Consider the following 14,479-nt stretch of genomic DNA (forward strand, 5'->3'; position numbering starts at 1 on the left):
ATGGGTAGTACAATACATAAAGCATACCATGGGTAGTACAATACATAAAGTATACCATGGGTAGTACAATACATAAAGTATACCATGGGTAGTACAATACATAAAGTATACCATGGGTAGTACAATACATAAAGTATACCATGGGTAGTACAATACATAAAGTATACCATGGGTAGTACAACACATAAAGTATACCATGGGTAGTACAACACATAAAGTATACCATGGGTAGTACAATACATAAAGTATACCATGGGTAGTACAATACATAAAGTATACCATGGGTAGTACAATACATAAAGTATACCATGGGTAGTACAATACATAAAGTATACCATGGGTAGTACAACACATACTAGTGTTATGAACCATTGAAGTATGCGATGGGTGATCCTTTCATGAAAATACAAAAATAGTGTAAGTGGAATCCTATGCCTCTTCATTTGCTGTTGACACAGACAAGATATGAATCTTAGTATGAATCATGTGATTCAGACTTAAAGCAGTGACAGTGAGGGAGGACTGTGATCTCATTGACATTGCACATAACATTAATGTATGAATCATTTATTCACAGTATTTCTAATCTCTCTTTATTAGTATAAATACATTGAATAAGCAATAAACTGGCAAATGGCAAATGATTGACAGATTTTATGCTTACAGATCTCTGCAAAGTAACACAATGTAGCATATATAATGTGTATGTTATACATGTAGTTCAGTGGATATGCCAATCATTCAGGAAACACTGTACATGTTAGCCTAAGTATAGACACTGGTAACATATCCTATCAGTACCTACATAAACATATTAGTATTCCATACACACATTCCATAAACACCTATATGTACATGTTTATAGGGTGTTCAATAAAAAAATATTGCATGTAGAAATTCTAATAGGAGAACTCAGTGGCAAACCTCTCAAGTATCAGAAACACTGATTACTCAATCACACAATGTCACACATGCTCAATCAATGGACTTTGTTTGTTTAGGCCAAAACCCCCTCCCCTAAACGCACATTCCAAGTGCGGCATCAGCACATTTTATATAATTATGATGTCACCATAATGAAATTGTGGCAGTTATATAATTACGATTGATGCAATGTAAAACTGACGCCAATGGTGTTGTAGCACAACTGTACAATTGATAAAAATGTTTACCCATATTCTGATCCATTCTAGGTATAGGTGTTCATTTACTGAATGATTATCCAGTTGCCCATCCAGCCCTGTTGTTATCTTTGCAATATACACAGTCATTTGGCTGTTGCTATGGGTGTGGTCATGTTGCTAGATATATTTGCATACATTTTTTGAATGTTCGTTCACTTATCTATGAATCCCTGATGGTATCTTTGCAATATATGTGATCATATGGCTGTTGCTATGGGCATGGTTTTGTTGGTAGGTATATTTGCATACATTTTTGGAATGTTTATTCAAACAATGTTCGTTTATTGAGCTTGCATGACATCGTGCAATGTCCCTTTGTGTCTTGACAATGATATGGTCCAAGGTTATTGTTAGAGTGGTAAACCTCTCCAATATGAGAAAGAATGATTCCTAGTGTCTTGGGATTAATATCATCCAAGGTTATTAGTACGGGAACTACTCACTCCAGAATGCATGAATCATCATCAAAGACTCATTTTCTGTGAAAAGATAGAGAAGAGAATTAATGAAGGACTGTGATATCAGAATGTAATAAGGACTGTGATATCAGAATGTAATAAGGACTGAGATATCAGAGTGTAATAGGGACTGAGATATCAGAATGTAATAAGGACTGAGATATCAGAATGTAGTAAGGACTGAGATATCAATGTAATAAGGACTGAGATATCAGAATGTAATAAGGACTGAGATATCAATGTAATAAGGACTGAGATATCAGAATGTAATAAGGACTGTGATATCAGAATGTAATACGGACAGAGATATCAGAATGTAATAAGGACTGAGATATCAGAATGTAATAAGGACTGAGATATCAATGTACTAAGGACTGAGATATCAGAATGTAATAAGGACTGTGATATCAGAATGTAATAAGGACTGAGATATCAGAATGTAATAAGGACTGAGATATCAATATGTAATAAGGACTGAGATATCAGAATGTAATAAGGACTGAGATATCAATGTAATAAGGACTGTGATATCAGAATGTAATAAGGACAGATATCAGAATGTAATAAGGACTGAGATATCAGAATGTAATAAGGACTGAGATATCAATGTACTAAGGACTGAGATATCAGAATGTAATAAGGACTGAGATATCAGAATGTAATAAGCACTGAAATATCAGAATGTAATAAGGACTGAGATATCAATGTAATAAGGACTGTGATATCAGAATGTAATAAGGACTGAGATATCAGAATGTAATAAGGACTGTGATATCAGAATGTCATAAGGACTGAGATATCAGAATGTAATAAGGACTGAGATATCAATGTAATAAGGACTGTGATATCAGAATGTAATAAGGACAGATATCAGAATGTAATAAGGACTGTGATATCAGAATGTAATAAGGACTGATATCAGAATGTAATACGGACTGTGATATCAGAATGTAATAAGGACTGTGATATCAGAATGTAATAAGGACTGAGATATCAGAATGTAATAAGGACTGAAATATCAGAATGTAATAAGGACTGTGATATCAGAATGTAATAAGGACTGAGATATCAGAGTGTAATAGGGACTGTGATATCAGAATGTAATAAGGACTGAGATATCAGAATGTAATAAGGACTGAGATATCAGAATGTAATAAGGACTGTGATATCAGAATGTACCAAAAAGGATAGACTATATCATACATTTTATCTAAACTTAAGTCGTCGCCGTGCTCCGATCCGGCACAATACTACTATAATCGCATACTGATATCGAGGGCCGAAGGCCTGAGTGACTGTTCTCGCTCGTGCCATCTCCCTTTCTATTACTTATTCATGATGTGACGTCATTTAATGGGGCGTTACTCTATCGTATGATTTGCATACAGTTCAATGTAAGGTCACTCAACATTCAACACACGTTAACTGCAGCGCAAATTTGACCTCATAAATGCATTTTGATGGTCATAATCAAGTACTTTTTCCTTTTCTATCTTTTTTTGTTAAAGCTTGAAACTGCACGGTTTTTTTTAACATTTGTAAATGACGTCATTGACGACCTCGACGCCCAATACATTGTCATGCTCACTAGTCTATGGTGCCGTGTACAGTCTACTAGTACAAGTAGTAGAAGTACTAGCTAGCTGCGAGTCGAAGGAGCTCAAATGGTTCCGACTCATGGACTGTTATCATGCATGTAATTTTTGTGTATTATAAATTTTATTGCTTATTTAGTGTGTGTAAATAAATATTTATAACGCCTTCACTTGTTCGACACTCACTTATTTCAAGTTTGATGATTTTGCCGATGTAGTAAGTTACCTATTACCTCCTATCCTTACTATCATTACATGTAAAAACTACCGGCGGCATATGAACATATGATGGGCTCTCAGAATACAATTCACGTGGCCGACTTGTTCTTTCATAAAGGCCCGGCTTTCAATCCCAGGTTCTCACATTAGTGGCTACTCCACCCCACAAACATCGCCTTATCTACTATCAGTAAATCGAATGCCTAACATATACATATCAATTTCAAGTTTTACTGTCAAAATATACCAAAGACAAGGTGAAGCAGTATCACTATTTTCAATTTTCCACTGCACAAGATTGGGAGTGTTCGTAGCCATAGCTAGGTTACCGGTTGTGGAGGCAACTAGATTAGCGTCAGTGGCCTGAAAGGGACGTATGCTGTGGACGGCATGCAACATCTATTTTTAGTGACACTTTCAATGGAATGGTTTTGACTCTCACCATGGAAGTATAAGTGCGTTATACTTCCATGCTCTCACCAACACCATGAAAATGTAACGCAAATGGGTTATATTCTGAACTCCGTAACTAAGATTACGGTCCGAAGAGGAAAATCACGTTCTATCAAATCATTGCAATGTTATACTATTGTCTTGTTTAGCAGCTGTTACAGTGGTAGCGAGAGAGTGCTACGGAAGCGACTTAAAATTGTACCAACTCTGACCGACACACCACTCAAGAAAGAGATGTTTTGTACACCCTTTTTTACCTTCCCTCCACTGCAGCTAGCATATTATATAGTAATAAAATTCATGTATAAAATGTGTGATAGTGAGGCGTAGATAATATTCAAATGTGTAAATGGTAGACGTTCTACCTGAAACAAAAACAGAAATGTTTAAACCTCTCGAAATGTGCCTCCATATTTACCACAGCTCGGAGATCGTGCTCCGATCCGACACATCTTCAACTAGTGCCTCCTCGGAGTACGGAGTCTATATACCTAAAGCTATGCAATAATTGCACCCCATTATTTCAGATTCTGATTAAGGAGTCAATTTATGTAATCTTTATCACAATGCTATATGATATGACAGTTTGTTGTGTCTTTTCCTCCTTGATGTTTTCTTTTTATGTGTTGTTGATGTCGGGGGTTGAAACTTTGGGTCAGCCAGATAATGAAAAACAGAAAAAAAGAATAGGGTGACCCTAATAAATTGAAGTACGTCAGACAACAATTTAGCATTTCATGATCATCTGATTTGTTAAATTTTACAGTTGAAGAAAGTTCAATACAGGCGATCACGAGTAAAAATACCCAATACCATACCGAACTTCAGGCTCATTTACTTAGTTGAAGTTTTTGCTACACTGTGAACATTTTATTGTTACATATTTAAACAATGCGAATCTTGTTGTTATATTCAGAATTGAAACCATTTTCAAAAGAAATGCGATACTAACAATTACTGTATGATACAAAATCGAGACAATATAAACTTGTAATTTATATACTTCCAGGTAGTTTGAATTTTACACATACTGTGTTGTAAATTAGAACAATGCTGATAAATGGATAATGGTAGGGCAACTGTTCTTCTTTCGACATATGGCACACTTCCTACTTTATTGGCCATGGAAAATATCATTGAAATTTTATGATAGTCAACGCCACGACCGTACGAACAGTAGCTACAGACGTGACATGGACAGAAGTTCTATCTATCAACATTTCATAGCAACGGATCGCGTACACCAAGGGTGCACAGTTGGTTGTGTATAGAAATGGATGTGAAATGATGGTACAACATTGTAACATGTTATAAACTGTGCAGTCAAAGTTTAGAACAGTCAGTCTGAACTTGCAGTCAGGATGAGTAAGATGTCAATTATTGTCACCGAAGATCAAAGAAAGGCGGTCAACGCGTTTTGCACTCATTCTGATTGGGATTGGTCATTGTGCAAGACACAGAGAATATCTGTACTCGATGTGCTCATAACTTGGTTCCAAGCAAAGAAGAAGGCTAGAATTGACATCAATGACAAATTTACTTTTGTAATCGTGTACATGTATATGGCACACTATTTTATTTTTATTTATTTTATTTCAGCTATCATGTTTATTTTGGAGATAAATGTATGCATCATTAGGATTAGTTCGTGTGTGTGTACTACATGTTGATTGACAGCTGCGTAACGTTATCAACGGCAAAGTCGGCGTAGCTTTTCTGACGTCTGACCAAAAGTAATTTCGAGAAATGTACCTCAGATTTCCATGCTTATTGAAAATGAATGTGGTAATTACATACGTAGTACGTCATATATTCATAATGACTTGGTCACAGTACGGTAGATGTCAATGGTCAGTAAGAACACATGCAAAACTGCAGTTTAGTAGGAGCTCTCGCTAGGTTGTTACCACTTGCCTGTTATTCAGCAAAATGACAACAAAGGGCCTTCGCCGTTTATATATGGGATTATATAAGTGCTATCAACGGGGATACTACTAGCACACTGGTGTTGCAGATGTTGTTAGCTGTATCGAGACAATCGGAGCGACTTCATAGGCTATGTACATGCCACTTCCTGTTGGCACACTAACGAAAACATCTTTCCCAGAGACATAGGCATCTATAATTCTTCTCTGAAAGTCTTGACTCACTTGGTGACTCCGGCGACACCATGTTCATTTTGATTGACAAGCTTTGTGAACTATGACCTAAATGTCAAATAGTCTACAATAAAAATGTCCTTACTGTTATCGTGTGGGCATGGCAAGGAACAACAGTCACTCAGGCCTTTGGCCCTCGATATCTGTATGCGATTATAGTAGTGTTGGGCCGGATTGGAGCGCGACAACAACTCAAGTTTAGATAAAAAGGTAGGAAAAACAAGTCATTGAGAATGATTGGGTTTTAAGGAACTGGCAGTTTATGTTGTCATTTTCTTGATATCACTACTCTGATCACGCAACAACAATTGTGAACCTAAATCAAACAGACTTAGATATGTTGTGTCTGCTTGTTGGATATGGAACATGCCTACTCATGTTGTGTCTCCTCGTTGGACATAGGACATGCCTACTCTTCAAGATGACGTGATGGAATAAACCATTCAAAAATAAAGGGTCGGGTACAGGGGGGGGGGGGACCTGTTCAAGCATGTCTGAGTTATGGCTTTGGACATGAAAACTGCGCCAACAAAATCGCTGCCAGGCAGCCATATCGGATTGTATCACGACAAAAATGGATATGCACATATGTCATAGAACACTGTCCTAATACCAACTTTGAATGAGATCTGTTCAAGCATGTCTGAGTTATGGCTTTGGACATGGAAAATTTGCAAACAAAATGGCTGCTAGGCGGCCATATTGGATCGTATCATGAAACAAATTGATGTGCATATATATGCCATTGTATGTTGCCATTTGTGTAATTTCAAAGGAACTTCCAATATATTTTTGTCATAATCTTTCTATTATGACCTCTTTATAGCATGTAACATTATCTGTAATTGTAATTATTGTATTGTTTTGGCGATTTGTTGATAAAAGCTGAAAAATTAAGATGACCTTGACCTTGGATCAAAAAGATCATGTGTTCAATGAGTTGTCCGTCCCCTAAAACCCATGTACAGACTCTTCCGTCATATCTATACCACTTGGGACCTTGAGATCTTCAGTATTGTCATTTTTTTCATAATTGTGGATCTTGATATCAGTTGTCGTGGTAACAGAATTTTTTAATAAAGCATCTCCAAATACGCTTTCGCTGTATTTTTCCTGAAAGACTACGTCATTTCCTATTTTTGTGACTGATTTTCAGCTTTAACAACTATACCTGATGTTAGTTATATAAAACATTTCACCAGAGTTTTAATAAAAATATAGAAAAAATAAGATGACCTTGAATATTGACTTTGACTTTGACCTTTGATCTGAAAAGTCATATGATCAATGTGTTGCCTGTCTCTCCAAACACATATACACATACTTTGATTATGATTATAGCACTTCTGGAGCCTGAGATATGATGTTTTTTAATGTTTAGCATCATTCAAAATAATGTCACTGTTACCATGGAAACTGCCTCCTGTGAGTTTGTGCAAGAGAATCCAGAGGGGCAACATCAGTTTTCCGAAGGCCCAGATATTACTCTAACCAAATATGATGTCAAAAATTGTACTTCAAACTATGTAAGGTAACTCTCGTTTTAACACTTTTTGGACTTTGGCGCCCTGATTAACACATTCTCCACAGAAAAACAAAAAATATATCAGTGAGTGTATATTGTATGAGTAGCCATATCTAGTTGTTCCTCAAAGGTGATAGTTCAAAGGCCTTGTTTAAGGTACACTATTTACAGTATTACTACAAAAGGCTTTGTTCAAGAAACACTCTACAGTGTTAGTACATAAGACTTTGTTCAAGATACACTCTACAGTGTTAGTACAAAAGACTTTGTTCAAGATACACTATCTACAGTGTTAGTACAAAAGACTTTGTTTAAGGTACACTATTTACAGTGTTACTACAAAAGGCTTTGTTCAAGATACACTATTTACAGTATTACTACAAAAGGCTTTGTTTAACATACACTATCTACAGTGTTAGTACAAAAGGCTTTGTTCAAGAAACACTATCTACAGTGTTAGTACAAAAGGCTTTGTTTAAGGTACACTATTTACAGTGTTACTACAAAAGGCTTTGTTCAAGAAACACTCTACAGTGTTAGTACAAAAGACTTTGTTCAAGATACACTCTACAGTGTTAGTACAAAAGACTTTGTTCAAGATACACTATTTACAGTGTTACTACAAAATACTTTGTTTAAGATACACTATCTACAGTGTTGGTACAAAAGGCTTTTTACAGTGTTAGTACAAAAGGCTTTGTTCAAGAAACACTATCTACAGTGTTAGTACAAAAGGCTTTTTACAGTGTTAGTACAAAAGACTTTGTTCAAGATACACTATTTACAGTGTTAGTACAAAAGACTTTGTTTAACATACACTATTTACAGTGTTAGTACAAAAGGCTTTGTTCAAGATACACTATTTACAGTGTTAGTACAAAAGACTGTTTAACATACACTATTTACAGTGTTAGTACAAAAGGCTTTGTTTAAGGTACACTATTTACAGTGTTAGTACAAAAGGCTTTGTTCAAGAAACACTCTACAGTGTTAGTACAAAAGACTTTGTTTAACATACACTATTTACAGTGTTAGTACAAAAGGCTTGTTTAAGGTACACTATTACAGTGTTAGTACAAAAGACTTTTACTCTGTTTACACTGGGACATATTCCCCACAGAATCAGTGACTTAGATTAACTCTGGAGGTAATTTGCGTGTGTGAATGGTCGACTCCAGAGAATCTGTGGATTATTTTACTGCAGAGGTTTTGGTCGATTCAGCTCCGCAGATCCTCCGGAGGCAAGGATTAGCTTGTACTAAGTTGTAGGTGTGAACGCTTAATGCCGGTGTAAGCGCCCTCAATCAGTGTATTAAATGAAATCACTTCCTGTTGGCTGCAGAAGTCGCCATTCGAATCAAGGTTATCAATCGTCAATAATGAAACTCTGAGTCAAAAACCCCTTTCATTGCTCCGTCCAAATGGTCCGGTTAACCGGGCTGGTGACTGAATTCAGAATTTGTACGAATAGAAAACACATGAATTCACGTTGGTCGACATGTCGACGTCGAGCGTGTTGCATGGCTTGTCGAAAGTTAAACTGGGCATCATGACGACGAGTGAAATTGTTAACATGCATGAGAAGACGTCTTCGCTTATTTCTCGAACGCATGAACGTGTACCGCAATAAAAAACACAAGGCAGTCTCTACAACGTCAGCCATGTTGTTTACAGTGAACGCACTACGCTGTTATCGTTGAGGGCGTTTACGCCGGCAGATAAAGGTGTCAAATTCCATGTGTGAACACATACAGCTGATCCCCTCTGTTTACTAATCGTTCTCACCTATTTACGCCAAAGAAAAAACCCGCGAAAAAAGCAATATGAACATGCCTTTTGTTTAAGTTAAGATATTTACAGTGTTAGTACAAAAGGCTTTGTTTAAGGTATACTATTTACAGTGTTAGTACATAACATCAAACCCTTACTATTAGGCCCTCAGTACCATTTTAGGTTTTCTCTCTTGCTCTTCCATTTTGAAGTGAGTATACAGGATGATACCAGTCAAGGTCATGCCAATGCCAAACAGTTGGTTGACCCTCAATGGGTCATCAAATAGAAAGTAGCCTCCCATCAGAGTAAGACAGACTTTGAAGTGACCAACCATGTTGTATCTGATATCATTGGTTAAAGAAACTTTTAAAGGTTCTTTGATATTTTGACCTTCTATTCAATGCAGATGAGTGAAGATAACAATAGAGCAATGATATCTGCCTCACATACACACTTGAACTACTAAATACTAAATAACAAACCTTCAGACGTAGTAGTTTTTGGTGGGCATGGCTAGCATAATTAATGATAATTTCTATAATTAATGACACATAGTGAAGCCCTATTAATAGTAGGCACCCAATCAGGCCTAATTAGTCTTTGCATCTCACTTGTATTTGATCTTGGGGCAGACTTTGGACTTGAAGGAAATGACACCATGTGTGTGTAGATCCAGCCAGCAAGTCAACTACTTATTTTATTACATACTCATACAGGTTTTTTGTACTCCCAAATATTGATATTTCCTTTCCAAAGGTATGGGAAGACATACTAAAGATTCAAATTCGTTATTTTACAGTCTTGGCTTGTTTCACTGTAATGTTTTTCAATGTTGCTACACACAGTAAATCCATTCAGTAGGCACCCACCCTGGCCATAATCTGCCTTTGTAACATCACTTGTTGTATTTGATCTTGAGGCAGACTTTGGACTTGAAGGAAATGACACTATTATGTAATAGTGTAAATCCAGCCAGCAAGTCAACTACTTATTTCATTACATTACTCTTACAGGTTTTTTTTACATCCTAAACATTGATGTTTCATGTTCCATGATGTGGGAAAGGCATACAATGAAATTTAGTTGTGTCAATTAATTCATCCAGAAGGACTTTATCAATTGTGATGAAACTTGCCACAGATATTGATCATACAGAGATATGATAGATTTTACTGAAATTTAGTGCTGAGTCTTAATTGTTAATTTGCATAATTAATGAACTTTGGCAATTAGGGCCTATAGCAAGAAAGTTTGCACCAAATTTGATAAAACTTGGTAAAGATATTGACCGAGCAAAGATAAAATGGTATCAAGTCAATTAATTGCTTATTTGTATATTTGATGAACTTTTGCAATAAGGGATATATAGCCATGACTGTACTTTATTTACTTTTAAATGTAGAATGGCAAAACTGTTTTCAAAGTCCTTTGCCACACTGGTGAATCAAAATTCCAGCTAACCCAGACAATTAAAACAATCACTCCATGATACACTTCGCCTACAGAACGTGAATATATAGTTCACTACAAATACCCCAGGAAAATGCTAAAATGATATCTTTGAACGGGAGCCTTTTTGGTTTACTTCTAGTGGTCTTTTAACCTTGAAAATGTTTGTCAAGCTCAAAGACATGGTCATGTTGCTAGACATATTTGCATACATTTATTGAAGGTTTGATCATTTGTCTATGAATACCTGATGTTATCTTAGTGATATACATCATCAAATGGCTGTTGCTATGGGTGTGGTCTTGTTGCTAGATATATTTGCATACATTTTTTTAAATGTTTATTCATTTGTCTATTAATCCCTGTTATCTTTGCAAGATATGAAATAATTTGGATGTTGCTATCGGCATGGTCTTGTTGCTAGACACATTTGCATACTTTTTTTGAATGTTTGCTCACTTGTCTAAGAATCCCTGCTATCTTTGTGGTTGGTTGTTGCTATGGGTGTGGTCCTGGTTGCTAGGAATATTTGCATACATTTCCGGAATGTTTACTCACTTACCTACCAGATGATGTTGTTATTTTAGCAAAATATAATGGCATTTGGTTGTTACTAAGGGCATGGTCATGCTTGCTTGAGCCAACTGTGTCAAAAAATGTTCAACATCATCTGCAGAATATCACTTCTAGAAACATCTCCCCAAATTTCAGCCTCATTGACCAAGTGCTTTTTGAGATACAAGTTTTTGACCAAAATTCACATTTTTACACATAATTTGCACATCACTGATAAGATCATTAATATTTCTTCATCTATACACCCACATATACATCTCCATTAAATTTGAGCTGAATCTGCTCAGTGGTTTTGGAATTAAACATTTTTAACCAAAAAGACACAAAAAGCCATACTTTTCATATTACTGATGTAATCATCATGTAATGAACAAATCTTAATTTACACACCCATAAGAATGTTCCCACCAATTTCAGATCAATCTGCCTGATAGTTTTTGAGTTTAAGTTTTTTGACCAAAACAACATTTTTTGACCTAGATCACATGCCTGTGATGTGATCATTTTGCTTTGAACAATTTCCCAACTATAGGCACCAAAAGTAATGTCTCCATCAAATACCAAGGCAATCAGTCTGGCAGTTTTTGAGTTTAAGTCGTCCACACACACACACAGTCAGAGACAGACAGACAGACAGACAGACAGCACACCATTCCTATAGCACTACTGAACCTTATCAGTTCAGTTGTGCTAAAAAACCAACCAAACACTTGCCAGTGAAGAAGGTAGTATCCAGAGAAGTACACACTAACAAAAATATGTTTCCCTTCGCTGACTGCCGGTAAATGTTGTCATACACTATAATTACTATTTTCATCAAGGCTTTCTTGGTCACCTGCCAAGGAGAACATGTCTTCTAGAGGAAATAAGTCATTGAGAATGACATAGTCCCCGCTATGATTGGGTTTTAAGGAACTGGCAGTTTATGTTGTCATTTTCTTGATATCACTACTCTGATCACGGAACAACACTTGTGAACCTAAATCAAACAGACTTAGATATGTTGTGTCTGCTCGTTGGACATGGAACATGCCTACTCATGTTGTGTCTCCTCGTTGGACATGGGACATGCCTAATCTTTAAGATGACATGATGGAATAAACCATTCAACAATAAAGGATGGGTTGGGTACAGGGGGGGGGGGGGGAACTGTTCAAGCATGTCTGAGTTATGGCTTTGGACATGAAAACTGCGCCAACAAAATTGCTGCCAGGCAGCCATATTGGATCGTATCACGACGAAAATGGATATGCACATGTATGTCATAGAACACTGTCCTAATACCAACTTTGAATGAGATCTGTTCAAACATGTCTGAGTTATGGCTTTGGACAGGGAAAATTCACATGTATGCCCATGACAAGTAAGACGCAACCTGATTGGCTGTGTGTCTTACTGAGCAGAAATTCGTTTGCATGTGCGCCAGTTCAGATGTAGAGAAGGCGATCAGGCTAAAAACGTAAACATGTACTACGAAGGTCAATTCAGGCAAAATAACGAAGGTAAAATAGCAATGAACGATTAGCCGACATCTACATCGGATTTTAATCAGATTGGTCTTCCCCTAATCCAGGCGTTTAAGCTTTTTGACACGTGTAATGTACCAGTGCTCTGCTATGGAGCTGAAATTTGGGGATATGAATATGCCCGGTCATTGAACGTGTACATTTCAAATTTTGTGAACTCAACTGTCAACTCAGAAGTACTTCTGGGTGAGTGTGGTAGATTTCCACTATCTTGTGTATATATGAAGCGATGTATTTCTTACTGGCTGAACTTGTACAAATGGACAATTCTCGATACCCAAGGGCGTGTTACGAAATGTTAAAAAATCTAGACTCTGCTGGTAGGATCACATGGGCAACAAAGATAAGAGAATTACTATTCAGATATGGTTTCGGGTTGTTTGGATTGAACATCAGGTGGGGGACTCAAAAACCTTTTTAAATTTGTTTTGTGAGAGACTACAAGATTGTTACAGACAAGAATGGTCAGCCTCACTTAATGACTCTCGACGCATGTGCAGTTATGTACATTTTAAGTCAATGCTTGAACCTGAATTGTACCTCTCGTGTTAAAATCATAAAATTTAAATTTGATCTTGCTAAGCTCAGATGTTCTAGTCACAATTTAGCAATTGAAGTGGGACGTCATTGTAGTCCACCTATTCCTGTTGAACTCACAGTGTGTCCATATTGTAAAAGACAAGGTTTTACAGTTGTTGAGGATGAATGTCAATTTATTTTGTTTTGCCCTTTATATAACGACCATAGACTAGATTTCATTCCTCAAAGATTTAGAGCTCACCCCATGAAAGAAAAATGTTTTTCCCCACTGGCATGTAAGAATGAAGTAGTTCAGTACAAATTATCAGTTTTTGTTCATAAAGCTTTCAACACTCGTACTAGTTTTGTTCAGCAAACATAGATGTACTGTATATGTTATCCTCTACCTTACTTTTTCATTTAAATTATTCTTCCATAAATTATTAGTAGAATGCTATTTATTTCCTTCTTCTTTTTCTTCTCTATTGTATAAAATGTTTTGTGTGATGGGCTGAGGCCTTAGCATCTGAAATAAATAACATATAATATGTTTCCCTTTGTAAACTACACTTTTGTCATGCATACTTACCTGGATACGTTATAGGCACAGAGTACCTAAACACAGCACAAAAAGAAAGGTGACAGGAAGGGCACCAACAAGATTGGACATAAAGACTCTTCTCTTTGGGGACATTGAAAACACGATGATAGAAATTTGAAGGTACAACAGCCTCTGTATAGGCAAAGACACTCAGTGGACCTGAGCCTGAGAGGCTACCATCGGTCCTAGCTAAAATATACCACCTGCAGCCTCTAGGGGCAATTCCAGAGGTAAAAGGAAGTGAATGTATAATGGGATCTCAAACGGACAGCCTCCATAATGTCCTGCAAGGAGAACCCTGAATAATGGGCTCATGAAGTGGTCACTACCCTAACGTATTGGCTTTTACCCCAGCCACTTTTTTTTTAAAACCCGGTCACCTTTGCCTGCCATTTGGTGACACAACTGGATGGTCTTTACAAGCCATACAGAGATGGTCTGA

The 14,479-nt window shown here is 36.7% G+C and overlaps 1 protein-coding gene across 2 annotated transcripts in view; it reads right to left on the reverse strand.

The window, feature by feature from the left end:
- Positions 1 to 370: 370 nt before the first annotated feature.
- Positions 371 to 14,479, reverse strand: part of LOC144437039 (solute carrier family 35 member E3-like) — a 40,382-nt gene continuing 26,273 nt past the window's right edge. Inside the window, exons 5-6 of one of the 2 annotated variants that reach the window (XM_078125910.1) lie at positions 9,522 to 9,707; positions 371 to 1,663 (exon numbers count right to left, since the gene is read on the reverse strand). In XM_078125910.1, coding sequence (XP_077982036.1) covers positions 9,524 to 9,707 — 184 coding nt within the window. In that variant the 3' untranslated portion in view covers positions 371 to 1,663; positions 9,522 to 9,523. The remainder of the gene's footprint in view (positions 1,664 to 9,521; positions 9,708 to 14,479) is intronic. The other variant, XM_078125918.1, reaches the window with a different exon arrangement.

Source organism: Glandiceps talaboti, chromosome 1, assembly GCF_964340395.1.
Source record: "Glandiceps talaboti chromosome 1, keGlaTala1.1, whole genome shotgun sequence".
NCBI lineage: Eukaryota > Metazoa > Hemichordata > Enteropneusta > Spengelidae > Glandiceps > Glandiceps talaboti.